The sequence below is a fragment of the Boleophthalmus pectinirostris genome, unplaced genomic scaffold, assembly GCF_026225935.1.
Source record: "Boleophthalmus pectinirostris isolate CB_2022bp ecotype Guang Dong unplaced genomic scaffold, ASM2622593v1 HiC_scaffold_15, whole genome shotgun sequence".
NCBI lineage: Eukaryota > Metazoa > Chordata > Actinopteri > Gobiiformes > Gobiidae > Boleophthalmus > Boleophthalmus pectinirostris.
Genome location: NW_026571070.1, coordinates 29162498 through 29190485, shown reverse-complemented (window position 1 = coordinate 29190485; position 27988 = coordinate 29162498). Strand labels below are relative to the sequence as shown.

The following is a 27988-nucleotide window of genomic DNA, read 5'->3' as shown; positions in this document are numbered from 1 at the left end:
GACTTGTCATTGACATTGCGCGACTCTCACCTGACAAAACTTTTTCCCACTGGACACCGAAACATATGTGCTGCTATGTACACTGTGCACATGGCCTCACACTTGTCCCGAACACAACGAAAAGCGTGGAATTTCTCGACCAAGTCATCGTTAAATACGTATTTGTGCTTCGGTACGTTGCAGACTGACCGACTGTTTGTGTCTCGCTCCTTCTGAGTGCAGAGAAACATGTACAGACCTGTTTGGTCACGCTACGCACAGCAACCTGCATTCGGTTTGTCGATTAAAATTTAACATAATCGATGAAATTCTTAATGATCAATTATCGATTAATCGACTAATCGTGCCCATCCCTACTCCTCTCCACAACTTTTAAACTGTTGTCCAAGCTCTTCAAGTTACTCTCCCCCCCCCGTCTCTCTCCCTCTATCTGTGTCTCTCTCACTTTGTCTCTCCTCCTTTCTATCTCTCTCTCTTCCCCTCTCAAGTCAGCAAACAGCACTTATCAATACACCGAACAGCACATATCGATACAAGTAACATTTGTGTACAGCGAACGGCACATCTGTGCACACGTCACTCACCCGGTCCTTGTCGTCCACCACATCAGACAGCAGGTCGTCCTGGTCCAGGATGCCTCCGTCTCCGTGCTCCAGACGATGAACCTGCACCCAGTAACTCGGCTCCTGCACACACACAGGACACAAAGGGTTATGGGTAAGTATGATAAACGTACAGGTCCATCTGAGTTTGGAGGCTTTGCTACATACTCGTTTTCACTTTTAATTGGATAAATGCAAAATGCCATACAGCAGAACCTTCCAGCCAGAGCAATAACATCTTAACATCTTGACGAAGACCAAATATTAACAATCAAACACAATATTAGTAAGAATATCATAATGCAACAAAAATGATGGTTTGACCTATTTTTGGAGAGTAATCTGAGCAGAATTTCAGGCTTCGAATGGACAAACCAAATCCTGTATTAGCTGTGTGTAATGAGATCTCTTTATTGGTGCCATATGGAGAGGAGATTTGCAGATTTATGCGGCACAAACATGACATATTAGCATTAACGTTAGCATTAGCATGGGCAGAGCGGTGGAATTAGCGACGTGTTCATGTCCAAACACGGGGACGACCCGAGCCCCAGATCTGACTGGGTTTATGATCATTCTGCAGCCAAAAATATACAACTGGGATCAAGCAGCGTGCAAATATGGAATAGTTGCTTGCCCCATGAACCAGACAAAGACTTGCTCAAAGGCACAACAAAGCAACAAAGCAACTAGCAGCTAGTTATGAGACGAATGCTTCACCGCCTGAGCCACTATCGCCCATTTTAGTCATGCTCCACACTCAAACACAGGCAAGGTACTGATGTGTCTTGCCCGAGGACACAACAATACTTGGAGAATCGAATCAAACCGAACCGCTGACCTTTCGAGTTGGTGGAAAAACTCTCTAACCGCTCCACCACTAACTTATTGTAGTTCTCTTTTGGCTCTAAATGCTACCACAGTGTTTTCGTTGTGGTGGCACTTCCTGTGAAGTGGGAGTCCCATATTTTTCAATGGAAAATTTGAGAAAAGTCCTGCTGGTAATATGAAATAAAATAGGACAATTTGGAAAAAAAACTAAACATGAGCCGAGTCACTAAGCAACAAGCCCACCAAGAACAATATCAGACCACTGCAAGAGGGAAAACCATCTCGTGGACTGGGACAGTGCTAAGGTCATAGGTCATAGGAGCAAGGTTGGATCAGGGAGGCTATCAAGATCCAGAAACACACCAACCAGACTGAATCGGGATGAGGGGGCATTCCAGCTGTGTCACACCTGGCATACAGATCATAAAGAAGTTAGACTGCCGATTTCACTGTTGTCCATGCCGTTTCCTCATCACAAACAGATCTGGAGTTGTGTTTTTGAAGATTCTGGCTGAGTTCTTCTCTCAAACTGAAAACACTGTTCATCATAGAGATCATTTCAGACCTGGAATTGCCAATCTCTACTGAACAAAAGGCAAAACGTAGCTGTTGGTGGAACTTTTTGAGCTTTGGAGAAGATTCAAACATGCAAGAATGCGAACAAAACACAACTCCAGATATGTTTTTGATGACGCAAATGCATTCTAACACGTCTCGAATCTCACAAGAGTCAATTTTGTGTAATATAGAACCTTTAAAACCCATGTAGAACAGCATCCAAAGCTTGTCATATTTATAAGTCATGAGCTGCACTATAACTTTTTGGTTGTGGGGTCCGTCACCTGCTTGTTTCTATGGATATGTCATTGTTCTGCTTGGCATGTTCCACAGTATGACATTAAACAGCTCAAACTTAGATTTATTAAAGTAGTTTTAGAGCCTCGGGGTCCCCTCAGAGGAGCTGGAGGACATGTCTGGGGTGAGGGAAGTCTGGGAGTCCCTGCTCAGACTGCTACCCCAGTGACCCGGTCCAGATAAGCGGAAAGAAAATGGATTGATAGTTTTAGAGCTAAGAAATATCTAGAAAAACTGGCAATATGACTGTGAACGGAGTTGTTTTTCCAAAAATCTGACCTGTAACTTGGTCCTATGTTATTAGGTTCTTTCTTCAGATCAAGAGTTTGTTTTCACTCACTAGTGGCCTTCCTCAGAGTGGTCATGTGATGTTGCTGTAACAAGTCCGTTCAGCTGATTTAAACAGGTTTTGCCGCTGTCTTCCTACTGGTAGAGGCATGATGACAGCGCCATCTACAGTCCGACTTCCTCAGGACAGTATCCCACATCACAACAACATCACGTGACCACTCTGAAGAAGACCACTAGTGAGTGAAACTGTCAGGTATGAAAGCAAAAAGAATCTAATAACATAAATTATCGGAAGACCAAATGAACCTCATTGGACTGTAACTTGGTCTGGTTTGGTCTCCATGAATATCGAAAGGTTTAATCCCACACTGTGAAACATTCCAGACAAAACAAGAACATTACCAAAGAGAAAAGGATTTGACTGACCCTCCACCAGAAAATGTACACAGTGCATCTTTAAATGAGCTGAGCAGACATATCACTACAACATCACGTGACACTGAAGAGGAAGGAGCAGCACACAGCCAAAATTGTCAAGGTATGAAATAAACAGAGGTCTGAACCAATCCTCTGGAGGCTTTAGAGTGGCTTTGTAGTCTGTAAAGAACTTATTTGCTGTGAGATCGGCCCCACGCAAAATAATTCAACCTGAATGACGATGGTGGCGCCCACAGAAACTTCAGAAACAAGATGGATGATAGAGTTGACATCAGAGAGAACACCCACTATGGAAGGTTTGAACTCCATGGGGAAAATTACACCATTCATTTTAATGTGCAGGAGCTGCCCACTGTTACACTGTGTAACTTTTCTGAAGGAGGGTCTGTCCAATGCTTGTTTCCATGGAGATGTTATTCTGTTGTCTGGAATGTTTCACAGTATGGTATTAAACCTTTTTTCTATCTTCACGGAGACCAAACCAGACCAAGTTACAGGTCAGATCTGTGGAGAGGCGACCCTGCTCAGTCAGAATGCCTGTTTTCCTAGATATTTTTGAGCTATAAATCTATCTGTAATTGAACAAATGTAGAGTAGAGCTGTTTCATGTCATACTATGAAACATTCCAGGCAGAACAATGACATATCCATTGAAACAAGCAGGTGATGGACCTCCAGCCAAAAAGTTATAGTGCTCAGCATCAGTTTCAGCTAGAATTATTCTCGCCTTTCTGAATCCTGACAGGATGGTTTCGGTGTCACTGAAGTCAAAGCTTTGTCAATCCATCCAGTGACTTCCAGGAAAGTTCCATGATGCACCCTTCCGGTTGTCAAAAATTTCTCGCTCACTCCAAACTTTCTTTCTTTCTGCTCGATTACTGTATTACTTGCAGCTTGTAATCTGCAAACTATGATTTACTTTTAGGGGACATTTGTGTTTATCTTCGCAGTTGTCTTTATAAGTTTGTTTAAATTTAACATTTTCAGTGGTACAGAAGCAATGGTGCGATCGACTGACATGATACAGACAGGACAGAGGCTCTTTCTGCAGCAGACATGCACAGTAGAGTCAAGTGACAGTGGTACAGGAGGAACAGGAGCAGCAGATACTGACACACAAGCCTAGAGTGCCCTCTTGCGGCTGTGAAAATTTGTATATAAGTCGAACCATAGTATAAGTTGCAGGAAACAACCAAACTATGAAAAATGTGCAACTTATTGTCCAAAAAATACAGTAGTTACAGAATACTGAAAACTGGCATTAAAGGGTCCATTTTATGCTACGCTTTTTTTTTTTTTTTTTACCGCTGTTATTATAAACAGACCTGGCATTGTGTTTGTTTCATGCACACATGTTTAACACATACAACCAGCATATTTAGTTTAGTTTAGTTCTTCTCTCAAACTGAAAATACTTTTCTTCATAAAGATAATATCAGCCCTGGAATTGCCAATCTCTACTGAACAAAGGACAAAACGTAGCTGTTAACTTGAAAACTACCACTACATGGCATCACAAGCTGAAACACAGCATTTTGAGCTTTGGAGATGACTCAAACATGCGAGAATGAAACAAAAAACAACTCTGGATATGTTTTTGATGACGCAGCAGCATTCTAACATGCCTAGAATCTCACAAGAGACAAATTTGCGTAATATAGGACCTTTAAAACCCATGTAAAACAGCATCCAAAACTCGTCATATTGATAAGTCATTCTCTTCTCCTCCTCTCTCCAGGCTCTGTGGTCAGATGCCTGCATGCTCGGCTCTGGCTCTCAGTGCGGTTGACCACTCCGAAGGGTCCACGCGAGGGGGAGAGCCTGTGGTATGTGTTCCCTTCGTGGGTATTAAAGCAGGGCCCGTTTATCAACTCTGCGCTCCAAAGCCCCAGTCACTGAGTTCACCGAAGCATGGATGGATTTCACAAGACATTAAGCGAGACGGAGATGGGTTTTGGAGTTGAGATAGTTTGAAATTTTGAGTAAAACAAAAGTGATGTGTTCTGCTAAATGTACTTTTTCAAATAAATAAGGTTTGATGTTATTTGCGGTGTTTGTTTTGGTTGGTTTCGTTCAAGTGTGTTTACGCTGCAGAAATGAGAATGTCGGTTGATGAGTTATAGAGGCTGTTTCTTTTTTTTCCACATATGTTCGAGCAAAATGTGTCTTGCCCATAGACTGTGTGACATTACCCATAACGCTTGGCTCCAGTCAAATGAAGCTCATCAAGGTTAAGAGGCTTATAGGAATTGAATTTGGAGCCAAGGTCCATATTAGGAAAGGAATTCATTTACTGACAAAACAGAGAAATAAAAACATCAGTAACAGGAACATTTTAAGACAAAAATGAGGAACCTAACAGCAGCAGTTACAGAGAGGGGTGACGCTTTTTTAATAGAAAGTGAACTGGAGCCAGATTCGATGGAGCCAGAAGTGTACCCATGCTCACTTCCTATTTTGAACACAATCAGTGTACTGCTCCAGTGCAGATATACTGTATAAGCAATTCTTGAGGTCAAAATAAGTCTGCTGTGTACTTGTCTGAAAATCAGGAAGTGTGTTTTAGCATGCTAGATGTTGTTTACTGTACCACCACAGTAAAACGCTGCTCTGGTCTCTGCAAGTTAAAGCAGAACTAAGTAACATTTTTACCTTATTTAATGTCTTTCAAAGACCCTCTGATGATTCCATATGACATTTTGGGGCATTTGAAGGGCACACTGGCACCCCCAGCTGTCTCTGACAAGGCTAACAGTAACGCATTTGTGTTGGATCAAGCTGTTTGGAACTTTGAGGGGAATTTAGAATGCTATTATGTATTTAAAGCAGGGATCTCCAATCTTTTGCTTCCAGTGAGCTACTTTTACAAAATTAAAATGCAGGAGAGCTATTCGATTTAGCAGTTGCAAGAAATTGAGTCAAAATAAGAGGGCAAGCCTTAGATGACGTACAGTTAAATGTCTATAAAACCTTAAACCGTTATCCATGTATTAGTGCACAAAGTTCAAAATAACACATTTACAGCAGTAATTAATCAAATTTGAGTTATTTAGTACATCACATATAATTCAGAAATCCTTTGGCAAGCTACTTGCAGAGCTTCTGAGCTATGGGTTGGAGACCCCTGATTAAAGAGTAAAATGACATTACCCATCTGAGAGACATTTCGTTGTGTCCAGAGTTCACCGGGTTTGTGAAAACAAATGTGATATGATATGATATAATATAATATGAGCCCTCAACTGAGCTGTGGGAGAGGTGGGAAGAATGTTTACGACAGTGCATTCTAGATAGTGACCTGTTGGGAGAGCACTACCGCTGAAGTTACTTGGTTCTGCGTTAAGGAAAAGAGCTTATTCATTCATCATGCTGAATAATGAGGATGATCGGAGTGGGGAATGTGAAGAATAACTTTGGATCACTGCAAACCATTAAAAATGAACTACTTCTGTTTTTCACGTTCTTAAGACAGTAAACATCTGGTACAGCCTTCAGAATAGGAATAGGCCAAGACTCGCAAATGTATCTTAAGTTGAAATACAGATCACAAATTAACTGTTCACCTTTGGAATTTAAAATCATTTATCACATAGGAATTTTTTGTTTTCTTCTAAAAAAAAAAAAAAAATTTTCTCTAAAGATAATTTGTTACATGCTTGTGTAAACATATAATCTTTAATTTAATATTTGGCTCATGAGTCTGTTTAAAAAAGGCACACAGAGAATTGGGCAGAACTAAATATAAGTATTGTCTGTAATAATATAGGTAAATATATAGGGATGTAACGATATCCAAATCTCTCGGTACGATATTATCACGATATGCATCTCACGGTACAATATTTACTGCAATATTACATCCCTAATCGTGAGCCTCCCCACCATATTGTGAGCTTTCCCACAATAAAGCAACAAATATCGTATTGTGAGGTTCATACTGTGATGATATCGTATCGTGAGACTTGGACATCGTTAACACCCTTAGTTGCTTCTATAAAAACATGCATTTAAGCAAAGGATGTAATTGTAATTCGATAAATTGTGACAGTCCACGACATTATTGTGAGACTTTTAACGATACGTTATCACGATATTTCAGTTATTGTTACATCCCTATAAATACAGGTTAAAATATAGGTATTGAATATCAGTATCAAATATTGATTTTATATAGTATAATATTGTATTGATTTACTGATACCAGTTAACAGCCGATACTGATATTGGAACTGCTATAGTGTGCATCCCTACTTGAAAGTTATCTGAGTACTTGAAAATTGAATTAAATCAATCGGAAAAAAAAATTGAATCTACTCAAATCATTTTTAACAGTGCAATTAAAGCCACAATATGTAACTTTTCAGGTGGAGATGTTATTTCTTTGTCTAGAATGATCCACAGTATGGAATTAGACTTGTTTTCCTTTAATTGAAACAAGCAGGTGATGCCATCAGGCCAAGTTACAGGTCAAATCTAGGGAGAGGCTAGTCCGCTCACACTTTCAATTAATGTTTTTCAAGGTAGTTTTGAGCCATAAAAATAACTAACTGAAAAAGTGCAAGACTGAAAAGCTTAAAGCCTCACTGTGTAGTTTTCTTCACTTATCAGATGTACTTAACTTCAACTTTTTGTAAGAAGTGCCAACGAGTCTCAAACTAGTGATAGAAAATCGGCTTTACTAACTCCATCCATTCTTATTGCTGATGTAAATGAAGCAAAGCTAAGTATACATTAGCTAACCATCGTGTCATATTACAGCACACGTGGGTCCAATCAAAGGGTACCCAGGCGTGACGGAGAACAGGTCAGGGAGAGGGGCACGGAACAGGAGGAGGAGGAGGCTGGTACAAAGCAGGCATTGTCCAGAAGTCATTTGTACAGAACATATGAGGGAGGACAGACAGGAGCAGAGGTGAGAGAGGCAACCATGTGGAAAGGCCAAGATGTGGGTCAAAGGTCAAATGTAAGATTGTGGTAAAGGGTACGGAGCGCAGTAAGTCAACGCTGCATTGTATGTTGCATTTTAAGAATAATAAATGCTGAGAGAATACGATTTGTTTTGTTTTTTCCGCAAATCAGACCACTCAAAATAGATAAAATTTACTCTACTACTGCTACTACTACTACTGCTACTACTGCTACTACTGCTACTACTGCTACTACTACTGCTACTACTGCTACTACTACTACTACTACTACTACTACTACTAAAATAGGCCTGTGTAAAAGTTCTATAACAATTAGAGCAGGTAGTGTGACAATGCAAAGATACAGGGCAGATCTGTGGACAGGCAAGCCCGCTCTCCTTCCAAATGCATGTTTTTCAAGGCACATTTGAGCAATAAAAACACTTGTAATTGAATACATGCCAAAATGGAAACTTTAAAGCCTTATTGTGTATTTTTTGGCACAGAAACTGACTAAAATAAAAGCTTTTTTGTTAGCCTTTTTTTTTTCTTCTTCTTTTTGTTTCTATTGTCCTCCAGTCCTTACTGTGAGAGGCTTCCATTTCCACAAACCTGACTCGTACTCAACCTGGGGTATGACGTCCCCCTGCTTGTTTCTTTTGGCTAAAATCTTGCACAATATGGCATAAAACTTATCTGCGTCCATGGAGAATGTTCTGAAGTATTGTTTTAACTTTAATCATATGAGGGACATACCACCTCCAGAAAGTTACACGAAACGTCAAAAAATAAACACGTGAATAGGGACGCACCAATATAAAACTACTTTTGATGGATTGGATATCAGTCCCAAGATATCAGTTGAGTCGACATTCTTTTTTCATCTATAAACTGGTATAATAAGACAATTTACTAATTTACTAGTAGATTTTCAAAGTTGTTTTGTAGTTACTTTAAATCAGGAGTCTCCAATCTGTGACTCTGGAGCTACCAGTAACTCTCCATGCCTTTCCAAGTAGCTCACCAAGAGATTTTTAAATTATGTACATTGTGCTGAATAACAAAATTTGGGTTAATTAAATGGCTATTACCATTGTACATGTCAGTGTTTCCCGCAGTGCTTTATAGTTAAAGCGGCCACCTTGATAACTACGTCCCTCTGAACCACGTGAATCTTGACAAAACTACGGTCGCACCCCCCACTCCTCACTCCTTCTCCATGCCTCTAAGGAGAAACAGTGCATGTATCATTTTGATGCCCAACTGTGTGCACTGTATTTTTAAAGACTGTATTTGACCTACAGTATTTTAAACTATTTATTCTCATTATTATCTTGCTGCTGTTGATCTGGACCTGAGTACAGTATTTCGTTTCTATGTATTTTTTATACTGAAATGACAAATAAATTTAGATTCTGATTCTACTAATACATGACTTATGTTTTTTAAACATCTAACTGTACCCCATCTAAGGCACTGTTATATAATTTCAATTTCTTGCAACCTCTAAAATAAGCAGCTCTCTGGTATTTTTGTTTTGTAAAAGTAGCTCTCTGGAGGAAAAAGTCTGGAGATTAGGGCTGGGTATCAGTAAGAAGTTGCCAATTCCTCATTCATGCATACCTCGATACATAGGCCATGATACCATACATATTGTACTACAGTGCACTTTCAGTTTGATGTGATATATTTCAACTCATTTTGATACAGTTCAATAAAAAAGGGTGCTTCTTGTGTAAAGCAAATATGAAACACACACATTTTAATCACCAAATTAGTGAACATGTCAAATGTGTCGCATAAACAAATTTTTTTCCTCTAAACAAACAACAAAACTTTAGCTCTGTTACAAAATCATTTAGTAAAATATACTAATAAATACTGTTGGTGATATATTGACACAGCAGTCCCCGATATTGATACTGTATCATCACATTAAACGATACAATATATCGATCTTTCAATACCCCTACTGGAGACCCCTGTTTAAATTTGGATCATTTTGTACCATAAAATCATATTATTGTATCGTAGTACTGTATTGGTTGATATCGGGTGTCAACAAAAACATAAATCCAAAGTATCTACATGTCAGTATTGTGTACATAAATAAATGAAAATCTGCATGGTGTTACAGTGAAGCTGTGAAGAGAAAGTCAATGGACCAGTTTCAACTAAACCAGTTTAAATCAATATCACTTTATAATGAACAAAATGCAAAATAAAGATCAACTTATGTTACTGTTTCAAAGTAAATTTTCCAAATAAAGCCTAATATGTCTTCTTAAAATAACCCAAACCCTCCCTTGGAAATGCATGTTACTTCACTACTATCCTTAGACTCTATTGCATAACTCCCTTGTCCTTGCATAACCTCTTCAGACTCTGCAACTTAACAATAAAGCGTCTTATTGTCACACAGAAAGGTTGTTAGTTTGAACCCCTCTGCCTTATGTCACTGTCAAATTCCCAGAGAGAAGCAGGGCGTGTCTCTATTGTGTTTCAGCCCACAGCCCCTGCCCCAGTGACCCGTTTAACAACTTCCAGCTCCTGCACCGACTGTGACTGACACGCCGGCTCTGCGTCCTCGTGAGCGCGCCTTATCTGATCCGCTGGAGGAGGCGACACAAGCGCGGTACAATACATGCGTGTACAGAGAGTCTCAGGGGGGAGGGGACAGGGGGTAGGGGTGTGTGTCTCTGTGTGCGAGTTCGTTGTAGCGTTAGACCGGACAAGTGCTGCTATTCCCACAGGAGAAACACGAGCCGTAAGAGAGTCTCGTGTGACCGCTGCTCAGCCAGGGACCTCGTGGCGCAACGGTAGCGCGTCTGACTCCAGATCAGAAGGTTGCGTGTTCAAATCACGTCGGGGTCAAAGCGTTAGCATTTTTCATCTGCAGGAAATGGTAGAGGCAGAGGTGACTGTTAATGGAGATGTGCTTGAACAAATAGGCTGATGGCGTGAGATAAAACAGTACACAAAGTTTCTAAAGGCTGGAGAAAAGGAGCATTGTGGTGTTGAGTGTGAAGTGTGTCAGATCTTGGCTCTACTTTGAGAGCCCTAAGCAAAAAGGGTCAACAGTTCTCCCATGTCCCCACCCTTCTTCCCTCTTTGGAAGTGTAAAAAATACACAAACAACCGACTATTTCTGAAGTCATCTTTTAAATTAGCTGTGTAACTTTATCTATACATGCAGGTTTAATTAGTATTGCAAAAAAGAGGGGAGTCTGGGGGTTCTCTTCCAGGAAGTTTTGATCAAAAAGTACATAATTTCTAGTACTTTTGTTGCCTGGAAAATCTAGTGAGTCTGTTTTTGTATAGCAGGGGTCTCCAACCTTTTTCCTTCAGTGAGCTAGCCTGATTTTAGCCTGATTCATCAGCTCGCAGCCTTAGATTTCGTTCCCTCGATGGTAGGCGGGTACTTTTTTCATTTAACCAATCGCTGCTATTTGGTCTTGACGTATGTAATGTGCCGATAACAGGGACTAACTGGTATATTAAGCTTTTCCCAAATCCCGTAGGAAGAAGGGCAATAACGTCTTTCCCCTTGATAAAATTCTCTTTGTTCCAGCTTTAAATCCTCAATCTCAGGAATCGTTGACAACACTGAATATATGACTCTTCGCTGATTGGCTGGTGCCCGAACTTGCACTTCCGCGTTTTTTGTAAACAGTCTAGTGTATTCTGATTCCTGACCTAGTCGCTGGAGAGAAATGAAATTGAGCGGAGGCACTAGGTGGCGCCAGCTTGGCTAACTCAATTTAGCGGCTGCAAGAAATTGAGACAATTATAAGAAAGAGGGCGAACCTTTGGGCACAGTTAGACACCTGTAAAACATAAACCATTGTCCAGTTAATAGTTTACAAAGTTGGGCTTCAAAATTAAACATTTACAATAGTAATAGGCATGGAATTAACCTAATTTTTGTTATTCAGCACAAAGGTCTAATTCAGAAATCCCTTGGCGAGCTACTTGGAAGGGGGTGGACAGCTACTGGCAGCTCCAGAGCTACAGGTTGGAAACCCCTGTTGTATAGAGTGATATCAGGAGGGATATCAGTCTGGTCTACTCCCTAACTAATGAGATTCATTTTTTTCAGTGACACAGCTCATTGGTCACCATCATGTACAAACACAATCACATTTATCTGACCCCAGATGAACAGAGTTTAGTGCTTTGCTCATTGATTCTGCAGAAATTTGCTATATTTTTCAGTCCAGGTTTGGTTTTTTTTAATATGACGGACCATGCATGTCCCTGATTGGCTCATTCATCTTTGTAAAGTATTGAAGAAGTGTGTATTCTGGAACCCAGGCATGTACTTTTGTGGATTTTAGCTGTAATATAATTTTCACCTCATAACTCAGTGTCCATACTCCCCTCCAGCTCTTTTCACTCTGTTTTTAGAAAACCACAGGCTGCAAACTATCTTTTAAACTTTCTGCATTTATAAAAACACATTTTAGACAGAACGACTTTGACAGTTATTGCTCCAGTGTATTTTGTACAGTTCAAAATCACAGCAGCAGTTTCCTCACAGGGTTTAACAAAAATGTTGATTTAACCCAATTATTGTATTCATTGATCAAGCTGTTGTGCATAAAAGTGAAGATATCTCTTTGCAATTTAATTATATTTGTGACTGAAAGGAAATGTATGGATTTGAATTGTTTTAAATTAGGGCCCAACCCATATAGATTTTGTTGCGGCCGATATGATACAGATAAAATGGGAGTTGGAGCTGCCGATAGCTGATATAATCGCAGATATATTAAGTGATGTAAAAATTCACTGTAAATCTTGAATTGTTTAAAAAAACTTAGGTTTGGCTCTAGTGGATTTAAAATTTATTGTTATTCTACCTTTTTATGTCATATTTACAGACAGTAGGTCGGCCTAATGGCATTTTTGTACGTCTAGCTACTAGTAAAGAAAGTAAACTATCGCTATGAGCCTTTAGCCTTAAATGCATGCACGCTGCGGTAATTAATTAATGTAATGTGTAAATGTTGATCATTCACACCTGTATTCACATCTCATTTACATCAATACACGTCCAGTAACATATATACGGCCAATATAGTCACTTTACAATAGGCCAATAGAAGAGAAAACAGCCTTTATGTGTTGGAGCTACAGCAGCTAATCGCTAACCAATAAGAAAGAACCAAAAGTAGCTTCAAAACCGCTCACACAGGCTCCTCTCAGATCACAAGTCTGCACTAATAAATGTCCTTTTAATCCAGACTCAAACTGATTGTCCATAAAAAGAATAGGTTTAGTCCATATGAAATCAGCCGCCCTCCCTTTTAAGCCATCTCAGATTTGGCTGAAAAAATTTCTAAAAATGACCAAATAAAAGAATCTCAAATTTTAGCTCAATCCGTTGAGTCGTTCCTGAGTTATGGTCCGTGGAAATTTTGGGGCCATGCTCACTTTTTCTGAAGTGTTAATTTATAATATGTTATGTCATATTTGGGACTTTACATCATCCACATGAAAGCTCAGGTTCAACAGTTCATTTGTAAACTGACAATAAATAAATCTATCTATCTAAATATCTGCTTGGAGTAAATTGATCTTGGACTTCAAAAATTGAAAAAAAAAAAATTGAGCTGCAACCAAATGTGAGAGCGCCCCCGTTAATAAAGATACCCAACAGATTCAGGATCTATGACCAAGAATCTACAATAATACAAATTTTCCGCTTCCTAGATCTTTTTTCTATGAAGTTACGGTCTCTCAAACATGCTTATAAATTAAGGCTTCTGAAAAAGTGAGCATGGCCCCAAAATTTCAACGGGCCATAACTCGGGGACGACTCAAGGGATTGAGCTAAAATTTGAGATTCTTTCATTTGGTGATTTTAGAAATTTTTTGAACATTTTTCAGCTGAATATGAGATGGCTCATAGGGGAGAGTCCTTGAAAACAGCTGAATTGTTTCATACGGACTGACCAATAGTGTTGCACATGGCTCTATGGCTGCGGGTGTAAACAAGAGCATGAGTGACTTGACTCTGGGGGTGTGTTCAGGGACAGTACGGCAACACACACAGACAAATTAGTCCGCAGATAAATACTGATGCGGAGCTACATATTAGGACATTTATCTGTCTGTAAGTTGGATTAAATGAACATAATTCAGAGAGTCTAAGCTTTATAACGAGGTATAACATGCCCACGTGAAATATCGGCCCATATCGACAAGATTTAGGCCGATCGCCGATATGTTTCCAAGTAATATCGGTCAACCAATATCGGGCCCTATTTTAAATTAACTATCAGAGTTAATGTAGTGTCTAGAAAACGTCAGAGGGAGCAGATAATTTAAGATGCCTCTTCTTTCTGCTCCTTTTCATTCATATTCTTGTCTGTTTCAAGTTATGGCACTGTTAATGTCTTTTTATACTTTATAAGTGAAAATAATAAACAAATAAAATAAAATACAAAGCTTTTTATTAGTTAAATTAGCCTCTTATTAGTTTTGAAGACCGCAGAAATCAGTTACTTGAGCACACTGAGACAATTCATTCTTAATCTTTGCCCCAAAAACAACAAAAACATAATACTTCATAACCAGCTAACACTTTGTTGACTTTATGTTGCAACCTGAATACAAAGTGCCAACCGAGCCGACCGCCGTGCAGTGATCTCCGTGCGTTTTGGTTTAAACACAAATCAACTGCCTGAACAAAGTGACTCAGATCTTAATGTTGCAACCCGAAACATTCAAGACGCCGTGACAGTATCAAAGCTCTCTCGTCTCGCAGGTTCACAGGCCCAAGACCTGAACGACAGGAGAGACCAGAGGTAACCCGAGCAGCTCCTTATCTCCACAGATGCTATCAGACTGGTGAGCTGAGAGAAAGTGGGACAGGGACGATAAAGAGGAAAAAGACACCAGTGCACCAGAACATGTGGATTCAGAACACTGCAGGTATCAACATCATCTCTGCTCAAATACTTTATATCCAAAAAGGAAAGTGGAATAGTAGTAATAGTAGTAGTGATAGTTTATTTTGAACAATACACTTTTGAACTTGATAGTAGTAATGGTAGAAATAGTAGTAGTATTTATTGCTCTCATCTGTGTTAACTCAAATACTTTATGTCATTAAAGGAAAAGTGTAGTAGTAGTAGTAGTAGTAGTAGTAGTAGTAGTAGTAGTAGTAGTAGTAGTAGTAGTAGTAGTAGTAGTGGCAATGGTCATAGTAGTAGTGAGAGCAGTGATATTACTAGTAATAATAGTAGTAATAATAATAGTAGTAGTAGTAGTAGTAGTTGTTGTGACAATGGTCGTAGTAATGAGTACTGATATTATTAGTGATATAGTAGTAGTAGTAGTAGTAATAGTAGTTGTAGTAGTGATTAGTGACTATGATCATAGTGGTAGTGAGAGTAGTGACATTACTAGTCGTAATAGTAGTAGTAGTAGTAGTAGTAGTTGTGACAATGGTCGTAGTAGTGGTGAGTAGTAGTATTACTAGTGATAATTGTAGTAGTAGTAGAGAGAGTAGTGATATTTCTAGTGATAGTAGTAGTAGATAGATAGTAGTATTAGTAGTATTAGTGGTACTGAGAGTACTGATATTACCAGTGATAATAGTAGTAGTAGTAGTGACAATGGTCGTAGTAAGAGTAGTGGTATTACTAGTGATAATAGTAGAAGTAGTAATGAGAGTATTGATATTAGTGATAACAGTAGTAGTAGTAGTAGTGAGAGTATTGATATTAGTGATAATAGTAGTAGTCGAAGTAGTAATACTTGCTCTCACCTGTATAAACTCAAATACTATATACCACTAAAGCATAGGATAGGCTTAAGAGCAGTAGTAATTAGTAGCATTAGTAGTGTTAGTAGTATTAGTTGTAGTAGTAGTAGCAGTAGTAGTAGTGAAATTAGTCGCAGTTATCACGATCATCTGTGCTCAAATACTTTATATCCCTAAAAAAATAGTGTAGTAGTATAGTAGAAGTAGTAGTAATCGCTCTCATCTGTGTATTCTTCAGTCATGGTAATAACAGTACTAATAGTAGAAGTAGTAGTATTAGTAGTTGTAGTAGTAGCAGTAGTCGTGTCTGTTGTATGACATAACAGTACTTTTTCATGCATACTTCTGACTGACAGCTCTGTTAGGCTATGCCCACGACCAGACAGTTAAAACCAAGGTCTGTAGTTCAATTCCCACATCCTCAGTGTACGCAGCCTGCATGCTCAAAGGCACAATAACAGTGATTTACGACGCGCACATTCCCACGGGGTCATAAACACTCTCAGTGTCACCTCTGCTCCATGGGAAGAGATACGAGACATGTTAAAAATTGAAAACATTGTAGTCACATTTCAAATTGCATAACCATTTTTGCTCTGGCACTGGCTTGGAATTGTAATCTGAACCTTTATATTCCTATTGGCATGTTTGTTTCAAGACTTGAATTGCAGCAAAGTACAGTATGTTAACCATTAAAGAGGCAGTATTACATTTGTGTGACGTATTTACTGCGAGCACATTGCATATTTAAATCATTTTATTGTTCTGAAAATGCTATACTCACCAAAAACAACAGATTAACACATTTTATAAGTTTCATTAACGATGCTCTAAGTTCTCCCACCCTTTGCTCTCTGTGCTTCAGAGCTCTACCACAATACAATCAGTGCGCATCCCACTAATGAAACTACTTCACATCGCATCAGGTTTGTGAAGTTGTAGTGCAGGATCACCAACTTGTAGCTCCAACCCTTCCAAAGAGCTCACCAAGGAATTTCTAAATTATACAAATTGTGCTAAATAAGTAAAATTTGATCAATTAAATGCCTAATACCATTGTAAAGGTATAATTTTGATGCCTAACTTTTGTGCAGAAATAAATGGATACTGGTTTATATTTGGCATCTAACTGTACCCTATCTAAGCCTTGCTGTGGCTCTTATATTTACTCATTTTGTTGTGACCGCTCTTTGGCATTTTGGTTTTGTGAAAATAGCTCACCAGAGGAAAAAGGCTGAAGATTCCTGTTGTAGTGCATTGTTTTTTTTATCATTCATATTGGAAATCAGCTCTAAAGTCTCCCTAGCTGGACTGTCCTTCTGAAATGTATCTTTTATGAAACTAAGTTAGTTAATGTATATACATATTTAATCTTCGTCACCTGGGCATGGCATCACTCAGTCACCTTCTCGTGAGCAGGAGAGAGTACCACAACTATTTCAGGACTTTATCTTACATATTTCAATGAAATACATAGTTAAGACCTTCCTAAAAGTGATTCTGAATGATTTTTGAACAAAATTCTGTATCTTTCTAAGTTTCTTGAGTTGCGCTGCTTACAAATTATGCTTATGGCTGGTAAGGAAATAATGAATATTTCTTCCCAAATCATCAGTTACAGATGTTATAGGACATGGGGAACAACAAAAATGATTTCATAGTAAACTTCTGCGAGCAAATGATTATATTAGGATTAGGATTATATGAGATTACATACTGAAAAAATGTGTCGCTTGGGGAAGATTGGTAAAAAGACATAAAGAAGGCCCGACATTTGGTCTTGGTACATTCACATTTCATTTTATTATGATATAGAAGCAGATTTTCTAACTCAATAAAGCACAGATGCGGCTGACTAAAGGCCGGAGAGAGAATGGGACGCTTGCACTTGGACTTTCAGGCCAGGGGGATACTCGAGCCAGTATTCTGTGCATTGTATAACAGAAAGGAAGGTTGGAATAGGACATGGGAAAGATCACTATATTACCCAAACTTGCAGGGAGAACATTTAAAGATATTTTTTGATGAGAGAACATCATTCTAACATGGTAGAAAGTTCCAAAAAGTCAATTTTGCATGATATCTCCTGTTTTATCCGAGCGTTCAAAAGCAAAACGGAAGAGAAAAGATAACCTGCAATACGCAGTATTTCAAAATGTGAAAGCGGATCAATGTGGATCATGAAACTCAAAGATTGCTAGTTTGATTTCAGCTCTGGCAAGTGCATAATGAATCTGTGTCCTTGGGCAAGACACTTCACTTACACTTTTCCAATGAATGTGACTAGTGGTTTTAGTCTAAAGGAGTTTAAGTACAGTTTGGCAGCCACAATTTGTTCATTCTGCCCCATGGCATCTACAACTACAAAGATAATACATAGTTTTTGGGAGTGAATGAATAATGCACGAAAAGAGCATTGTATATTTTTACTTTTTTGCTAGTACTTTTATCCAAGTAAACTACAGAACAAAATTCAAAATTATATCTCAAAATGTAAGAGTTTTTTTTTTCCATTCTCCTGCAGTGTCTGGATTTAAACACAGTAAAATAAATTAAATATATGCTTTATAAATAGGTCTAGACAATAAAAGAGAACAACTGCCAATACTATTTTTTACGACTTGTGTTTTTTTTTGTACCTAGCATTATCTCCATCATTTTGGCATCTGAGTAAATAGTCCTTGAACTAAATTGTCAGTTGCCTATATAGGAGTTCAAAGGTGTATTTAAAGTGAAGTCAGTGCACTGGTGTTTACATCGCCATGGCACCCGCTCCGCTCCGTGTGTGTGCACCCGGGTTTGGGCGGGGACGCCTTTTTCCCACAAGAAGCAACGTCGTAAACTTCAACCTAATTACACTGCGGACTCATGAACAGTGAGAGCCGGGCTTTGAACGACTCCTAAAGGTGGAAAAAGCACACATTTCTTCATTTCGTGCATTTTTCTGGATTTTTGAAGTTTTTGGGAATAATTTAGAGAAGAAAAAAAACAGAAACAACTAATAACTCCATTGAAATGTTATTGTTTCATCTGGAATGTTACACAGTATGGCATTAAACTTTTGAATCTTCATGGAGACCAAACCAGACCAAGTTACAGGTATTTTTGAGCTATAAAACCTGTAATTGAATAAATATAAGGTAGAACTGTTTAATGTCATACTGTGGAACATTTGAAACAGAGAAATGGATTATCAACAAGCAGGTGACGGGCGCTCAACAAAAAAGTTACGCAGTGAACCTTTAAAAACACAAGGGTGCATTTATGGATTAGTATTACATTAGGTCAAGCAATGCATAGATGTAAAAGTGAAAAAATCTGAAGTTATTATGTTAAAGAGACAGTATGTAGCCTGGGTTCTTACTGTTTAAAAAAAAAAAAAAAAAAGTTACTGCAACCTTAACAGAGGTGCCAGAGCCTAAACCTGCAGAAAGATGACACATCCAAGTTTTTCTTAGCAGGATATATGGACCAGCCATGTCTCATGTGAAGCTCAGAACCTCCAGAATTCCCTCCCTGAGCTGCAGAAGCTGCACTAGCACTGATTCATGCTTGGCTGCAGGTTCTGGGGTTTAGGCATGGATCTAGTAAAATAACTGGATAGGGTAATTCTAGCTTGTAGCTGCCTCCAGCTGACATAGAACACTGGAACTTCAGTGGAAAAAAATCACCTGGACTGCGACAGGATTTTTCTCATAGAGCGCAATGTATCACAAACTGCTCATGTTCGGCTGACAGGGACCTATAACTTTCAAAAATGACGGATTTGTTGGTGATTTTTACCTATTTTTAGATCATAAACTTTTTCTCAGCTCAAAATCCTTCAGTTGTTTTAAAAAACGCTTTATAATCACTCTGCTCCACTCTAGCTCGTGTGCATTGGCGTGTGCCTGTGGGAGAAGCACACTACGGCACATGCTCGGTCGGTCCACAGCCACCGGAAGTACCTCGCCATCCTAAAGGCTAATCTGGAGTCATGCGCCATTGAGCTTGGCACATTGACTTGAATGGGCGTCCATTCTGAAACCATGGGGCTTGGGTTTAGGGAGAGACCATTCAGATCAGAGAGAGGCATTTTAGAGTCAACAGTGACACTGGCAACCGAAGCTCATTCTGCTTTCTGATTTGGTAATTGAAGTTACTCGAGCAGAGAGAGAGTCAGTATAGCCTTAGAAGAACAAGCATCTTTAAAAAAAATGAAGATAAGAACTAGGGATGTAACTAATAATATAATATATAAGAAATACTAGTCTCACGAAAAAGAAATATGATGGGAAAGCGCAGTGTGTCTAAGAGCACAGACTGTAGCAGGGCAGTGTGGGAGGAGCTACGGTCTGTCACTGCTGGAGGGGGCGGAGCAGAGCAGACATAAACATGTGCACGCAGTGAAAATACTCAGGAAGAAAATAAACCATCAAATCATCATCGACAGTGCAACAAACAGGCTGGATTGTTACCCATGAGAACAGTCAGCACCTTCACCCTTCACTAAGACACTTTAAAACACTGCACTTTTGATCGCACACAGCACTTTAAACACATTTGCACATATTACAAAATGAAATTGCACAGAATTGGTTTTAAAATGTATTTGTGTTTTTTTAAATCCTGAGACACAGCAACACTTGAGATTGAAAGCTGCTTTAAAATAACCTTTTAAACTGAATTAGTGCAATATATATGGTGCAATATATATGTTTTTAAATGTTTTAAGTGTTGATGTGTGTTTTCGTGTATTTTATAGTGTTTTAATGAAAGGTGTGGTTCTGCTTTTTACTTACCTCCTTTTTTATCTTCTGTCCAGGTCCTAAAAGAGTCCCCCTGGCAACGAGCTCCGTCTTTAAAGGTTCCAGGCTGGAACAAGTGTATTATCTTGCACAGAGGTAGTAGGTTAGGTGTTATTGGTTTATGGGTTTTAGAGTTTCATTGGTGTATAGTTTTAGGGGTTTTAGGTATATAGTTGAGGTTTTAATTGTTATTTAGGTTTGGGTTTATTTTATGGAGGACTGCTGCCTGCCTCTATTTTGCACCCTGCACTTTTTGCACTTGCACTTTTTGTAATGATTGAAAACAAAAAAAGTAAACTGTGGACCACTGCTTCACATCTTTGTCTGGATTTTTTTGACCTTACTCACTGAACCCCAACCCACTCACGGTCAGCCTACGTCACAGATACTCTGAGAAAACTCTGTTCTTATTTTCACTGAATAAAAATTCTGAGCTGTAAATTATTGAACCAAACTAAACTAAACACTTCACATTTCAACTCCAGCTGCACAGCAGTTGTGCTATAATGTATTGTGCGTAATGTATGTAATGTTTTATTAATATCATAGTGTTATTAAAATATACTCATAAGCAGAAAAATTGACATGAGATTTTTTTTCACGTCTTAAAACATATTGAAATCGAATTGATATCGTGACCCATGTATCAAATTGTGGGAAAACTGTATTGTTGCATACCTAATAAGAATTAAGAAAAAAAGTGATTGTATTTCTGTTAAGAGGGGTTAGTGTATGAAACAACCTGAATGATCATTTAAAACACTTTAAACACTGCATAAACCTTTAAAATGGGTATAAAACATTATATTTTAACAGGTACAGAGCTCAGAAATGAATTAACTATGCACTAATTTTTGTTTATTTTATTTTTTGTCAATTATATATATAGTAACTCGTAATTGAAATTGTAAATGCATTGTTCACACGCTGCTTTTCTTTCTTGGAATTCTGTCATTGTTAAACAGGTCAGGGCATTAGAAGTACTTTTTGGGTCATGATCCATGGGGGTTGTAGTAGTCTATGTTTTTTGTAATGCTGCAAAATTACCAAATAAACTACAACTACTTACTAATTGTCTTGTTAAAGGAAAACACTGAATTATAACAAAAATAAATGGGTTGTCAAGTCCAATGTTTTTGTAACTAAGAATAAATCAGCATTACAATTGTTATCAGTAAAAGTTATGTCTGATATGAACATCTTGTATCTTGCAACACAGATAAGCCAAATTTATTACAATTCCTTTAGAGTTAAAATGTTGTTAAAAAAAACTATTAATTTCCACCACTACATATAATAAAATAATCTGTACTTTTGCAGGATAAATAGGGCCAAAATTAAGACTTAAAGAAGACTTTGCTTTTCTGTGCATGGCCATCCAGCCCCACACTGCCAGCTCAGTCGTTGTTATAGCCTTAGCCTTCGTCATCAGAGCTGTAATACTCCCTACAATGGAAGTATAGATAGACTAGGCTGGATGAATATACCTTCCACACTGCACTGACAACTGTAGAGAAGCTGCACTGACAATTTGTGTGGTAATTAAAGTTGGGCAGTTGTTATCCTAGCCTTAACCTTAGTCATCAGAGATATAATACTCCCTACGACCAAAGCACAGATAGGCTAGGCTAGGATGCACTTTCCACACCACACTGACAGTTGTAGAGGAGCTAGTGTTTTCTGTGGTAGTTAAAGTAGGCCAGTTGTTATCATAAACTTAGCCTCAGTCATCAGAGATATAATACTCCCTACAACCGAAGCACAGACAGGCTAGACTTGGATGTACTTTCCACACCGCACTGACAGTTGTGGAGTAGCCAGTCCTTTGTGTGGTAGTTAAAGTTGGGCAGTTGTGTTTTGCATAGGCCGTGCATGAGTGAGTGAACGGGTTCAGGTTTCACACAGTGGAGTTGTGGGCAGGATGTACACACTGCACCAGGCGCAGACAGGAATATATGAATATATATACAGGCTTCCAAAATGTTTTATGGTAATGCAGACAGAAGACAAGCAGAGTTGACCTTTTTAATGCCTCTAACTTTTTAATGGTATATTGTGCAGCTGATTAGTAAATTATGGCTGTTCTTGCAAGACTTAAATCTAGTGCTGGGATCGGAAAAAAAAAAAAATTAAATAAAAACGTGAATGCATAATTGTCAAAGTATATCTATTTTTTCACTGTTTGCAGATTGGTATGGTGTATTATGTAACTTTTTGGTTGCTGGTCCGTTACCTACTTGTTTCTATGGATACGTCATTGCTCTGAAATGTTCTACAGTATGACATTAAACATATCTACCTTACATTTATTTAATTAGAGCTCAAAAATATCTAGAAAGACAGGCATTATGACTGTGAGCAGGGTCGCCTCTTGACAGATCTAACCTGTAACTTGGTTTGGATTGGTCTCCATGAAGATAGAAAGGTTTAACACAATACTGTGAAACAATCCAAACAAGCAATAACATCTCCATGGAGAAAAGCATTTGACGAACCCCCCACCAGAAAAGTTACACAATGCACTTTTAAATACTTCAGATATTAATTTCACAAAAATAGATTAAAACAAGTCTCAAAAGTACCACATCTGGACTAAAGTTGGTCTAAACTGGAGAAAACCATGGAGAATCTATTTGAATTAGTAATGCTGGGAAGGTCCAGACCGAGCTATGGGACCCTGGACCCTGGATCCAGATCCACGAATTTGAAGGAGATGGTGCTACTGCCAGAGTCTAAATCTGGAGATTTCCTTTTAAACCATGTCCCGTTTTATGCTCTATAGATACAGTATACAGTTTTATATCTATTTTTATTTTATAAATATTTTATGGAGCTAAATTATTCCCTGATTATGGGAAAGATGGACTGGTGTGGGTAGTGTTGTGTTTTAGTTTTTCCTCAAGTGATGCAGAAAAGAGGGAGCCACCATCTGTGTGAATGTTCATGTATGTTAATTAGTTAGTTAGTTAGTTAGTTAGCACTGATATTGAACATTTTGGTGGACTGGATATCAGTTTCAAAGATATTGGCTCAGCCCACACCTCAAAAACTGGTATAATGAGACAATTTACAAGCCAAAGTCGGGCCGAAACACCTCACAGTATTAAACTACTTTTTCAGAGCTGATTTAATAAATAACAATTACAAAGCACACTTGGATCCATATATTTGGATCTTTTGGATATAAATTCTGTTTTTAGTCTCTGCCCTAGTATTGGTCGATATCAGGTATCAGTAGGCATTTAAAACCAAAGTATCGACTTGGTTTTGGTAGAAAAAAAGTTGGATCAGTGCATCCCTAATTTGAGGAGTCTGTACCTGATTTTTAGCCTTTTAGCTCTTGAGGTCAAAATAATTCCACTGTACTGTCTGCATCTAATTATAAAGTGAGTTTATTGTCAGCGAATCAGGTGTGTGTTAGCATGCTAGTTGTTGCAAAAGTCTGATCTTGTCTTGTGAAAGTTGTAAAAAGTGCTTAGAAAATAATTAGGATGCTCAGAATGCATAAAGTAAGTCAGGAATAACTTCAGACCACTGCAATCCATTTTTTTTTTTTCACATTTTTAAAACAGTAAAGTCAGGTACAGCGCCTTTAATAGCACTGTGACTACATCCAGTGCCATTCTAACACATATTTTTACAGTGTGGAACTACTTTCCCAAACCGTTTGCCACATCACCACAGATCCACCCCCTCATTCTAACTGCATGTATCACGGCACCAGCTCCTCTCTTCCATGGAACAGCATCTGGAGCGGATAAAAACAGCCCAGCCACGGAGCCCCAAGCCTGGGTGCGTCAGCGCGAGCCAGGCCTCTGCGGTGTGGAGGGCCTGGGTAGCGTATTAGCACAAGCATTATCACAAGAGGAGCTTTTAATGGTGCTTCATTAGGGCAATTACTGAGCAGAGGAGCAGACGAGATGTGCACAGATCACAGGAGGGCTAACAAGAGAAAAGCTGACATGGAGGATAAGCTGAAGAAAAGATTAGCCACAGTTAGGAAGGGTAAAAGAAAGACTGGAATTGTGGAAATGCTTTACCGTGACTTTGTTGTGCATTTGTCTGCTATATAGTTATACCATTATTGGTTTAGTATGGTTCATTATGTTACCACTTGGAAATCGCAGTATTCATCTAAAAGAAACAAGTCCGCAAGTGTTTAGTGGAAGCTGGTGTCGCAGTAAATGTTATCACAACAAAGAGCCGTGAAGTTGTTGGCACCTATAATGGATAAATGTAAGATCACACTGGCGAGAAGCAGATTTTAAAAAATTTGTGCGTGTGTGTGGCTACGCAAAGCTGTCAAATCCTACGCTATATACTGGAGAACGAAGTAAGTACAGAGCAGTGGGTGTATGTTAGTGCTGTAGTCGAGACTGCACTAAACGAGACCAAGACCTGTTCGAGACCACAGGGTCCCGAGACCAAGACAAGACCAAGACCTCTGAGAGTCGAGTCCGAGACAAGACCAAGACTTTTAAAGGCTGAGACTGAGACAAGACTGAGACCACAGCCCATCGAGATCAAATCAAGACCATCATTGTTTTCTAAATTTTTCGTACTTTACAGTTATTTATCGTCGGTGTTGTTGTTGGTGTTGTTGGTATTGTTGGTGCTGTAGTTGGTGGTGTTGGTGTTGTTAGTTGGTGTTGTAGTTGGTGTGTTGGTGTGTTGGTGGTGTTGTTGATATTGTTGGTGTTGTAGTTGGTGGTGTTGGTGTGTTGTAGTTGTTGGTGTTGTAGTTGGTGGTGTTGTAGTTGGTGTTGTTGGTATTGTTGGTGTTGTAGTTGGTGGTGTTGGTGTTGTAGTTGGTGGTGTTGGTATTGTAGTTTGGGTGTTGTAGTTGGTGGTGTTGGTGTTGTAGTTGGTGTTGTAGTTGGTGGTGTTGGTGTTGTAGTTGGTGTTGTTGGTATTGTTGGTGTTGTAATTGGTGGTGTTGGTGTTTTTGTAGTTGGTGTTGTAGTTGGTGTTGTAGTTGGTGGTGTTGGTGTTGTAGTTGGTGGTGTTGGTATTGTTGGTGTTGTAGTTGGTGGTATTGGTGTTGTAGTTGGTGTTGTAGTTGGCGGTATTGGTGTTGTAGTTGGTGTTGTTGGTATTGTTGGTGGTGTTGTAGTTGGTGTTGTTGGTATTGTTGGTGGTTGTTGGTGGTGTTGTAGTTGGTGTTGTTGGTATTGTTGGTATTGTAGTTGGTGGTGTTGTTAGTGTTGTTGGTGTTGATTTTGTAGTTGGTATTGTTGTTGTTGGTGGTGTTGTTGTTGGTGTTGATTTTGTAGTTGGTATTGTTGTTGTTGGTGGTGTTGTTGTTGGTGTTGATTTTGTAGTTGGTATTGTTGTTGTTGGTGGTGTTGTTGTTGTTGGTGTTGATTTTGTAGTTGGTATTGTTGTTGTTGGTGTTGTTAATGTTGTTGTTGGTATTGATTTTGTAGTCGGTATTGTTGTTGGTGGTGTTTTTAGTGTTATTGTTGTTGTTGGTGTTGTTAATGTTGTTGTTGGTGGTGTTTTTATCTCAAAATTGTATCAGATTAATGTTTAATGATTTAGTCTTAAAATACACCAAGCAAAATCTGCTGCACTTAATAACCGCTCCTATTTTTTGTACCCTCACCCACAGTTTGAGAACCCTTCTTTAAGCCACGTTCCACTGGCTTCCACTTTACAGAAAATTGCTTTAAAGTGAATAAAGCGGGTAGTGGTGCTGAAAATGAGGGTTGATAAGCAATACGGCGTCTTAAAAATAAGCGATTAAAGATAACTTAGACATGCACGAATCACTCCAAATACAACTTCAAGAGGGTAAATGAGAAGAAAACAATTGTAACCTGGCTAAAAGCTTTGAAAAGTTAATTCTGCAGAATAGGTCTGCTTTAAATACACCAGGAGACTTTTGTATTGATATAACATGTTTTACTTTATAATAATGTACACTACCATTATATTAACATTGTAGATTCTAACTAAAGGCATTGAAATTGTGAATGGACACCTGGAGCATAGCAAACAAAAATAACTCTAAATATTCACTCTTTGCCTTGAACCCTCCTGCTCTGCATGTTTGGCATTTCATGACCCTGACATGGCACAGCTGTGAAGTGAAAACCATTTCAGGAGACGTCATCATGAACCTCACTGAGAGAAGGCCAAGGGTTTACAGTAATGTCGACAAAGTGAAGGATGGATACTTATTTGATTATATTTTCTATTCAAATATTTTGTTGAGTTATTTGTTTTTTTGTATGTTTCTCTTTGCTACATAATTCCATACATCTTGCTTCATGTATTTGATGTCTTCTATACATGTATATAAAATGTAGAAAGTAGTGAACTCAAAGTAAAAACAAAAAAATCAAACACTGAATGAGAGGATGTCCTAATATTTCACTAGTGGTGTATGTATGGAAAATCTGTGTTCATTTTCATTTTATCTGAGAATACTTGGATTGGGCATCTGACTCATCCTCTGCTGGAAAACAGTATTTGAAAATGTGTTGACTATTTGTCAGCATGACTCCACAGGTATTTGACACCAGATGGTTCATATTAAAGCCGCACTACGTAATTTCTGGTAAGGTGTCCGCATTTACTTATGTTATTGTTTTGCATCGAAAGTTCCACAGAATGGAAGACAAGAACATAATTGAATAAAAGCAGTTAGATTAAATATAGATAGATTTAATGAAATTTGTATTTATCAGATTGTAAATGTGATGTGATGATGAGACAATGTTTCCTGTTGATAACATTGTATTTTGATAACACTGTACGTTGCCATAAAATATCCAAAAGATAAATTCACAAATGCTGAACTACACCTAAGAAATGTGTCACATTTGTAACAAAAACATTTGAATTATATAAATTTCAACTGCCCCCCATCAGTATTTAATAATATTGACCTATAAAATGTTGTGTCATCTGAAACAGAGCGATACAGGCCCTGTCCCAATCCCCCACACTACACACTTCAATGGAGTGTGTATTCTGTGAAAGTGCATCAAGTGTGTAAGTGCACAAGGGCACAGGGACAGTTCAGATGACTCACACAAGGAATGTGTCAGAGTAAACACATGCAAGAGTAAAACAGATATTACTGACATAATAAACACATTCAAAGCAGTAAGTCATAACATCTCTATGGAAAGAACTGGATTGTGTTATTTACTGATTGATTATGGCAGAGATGGGGACTTGCAAGTAATGACTTGGACTCGAGTCATTATTTTTAGTGACTTGGCCTATGACTTGAGAAAACTTGATGCTTCTCCTAAAAAAATATGTTTTTTCGAAAATACTTTTCTCTCTACAAGTTTACACATGTGGTGTTTAACTTTAAAGGAACAAACTGGAACATGTCCCTCCCACTTCTCTGTTTGTTACTTTTGATGTGAAGAACTGTGAGATGGTATCCTCAAATGTACTACAGTAAAATACAGCACAATACAGTACACTGCAATCCTGCCATTTCAGTGTAGAATACATGACAAAATAACTGTTATTTAGCACTTT

General features: G+C 38.5%; 1 protein-coding gene and 1 non-coding gene across 2 annotated transcripts in view; one reads left to right on the top strand and one right to left on the bottom strand.

Annotated features, from left to right (window-relative positions):
• Positions 1–27988, bottom strand: part of pard3aa (par-3 family cell polarity regulator alpha, a) — an 826722-nt gene that overhangs the window by 741737 nt on the left and 56997 nt on the right. Inside the window, exon 2 of the mRNA XM_055151054.1 lies at positions 585–686. Within this exon, the coding sequence (XP_055007029.1) occupies positions 585–686 (102 nt within the window). The remainder of the gene's footprint in view (positions 1–584; positions 687–27988) is intronic.
• trnaw-cca (transfer RNA tryptophan (anticodon CCA)) lies at positions 10727–10798 on the top strand. The gene has a single exon. It is a non-coding gene; the product is annotated as a tRNA-Trp (tRNA).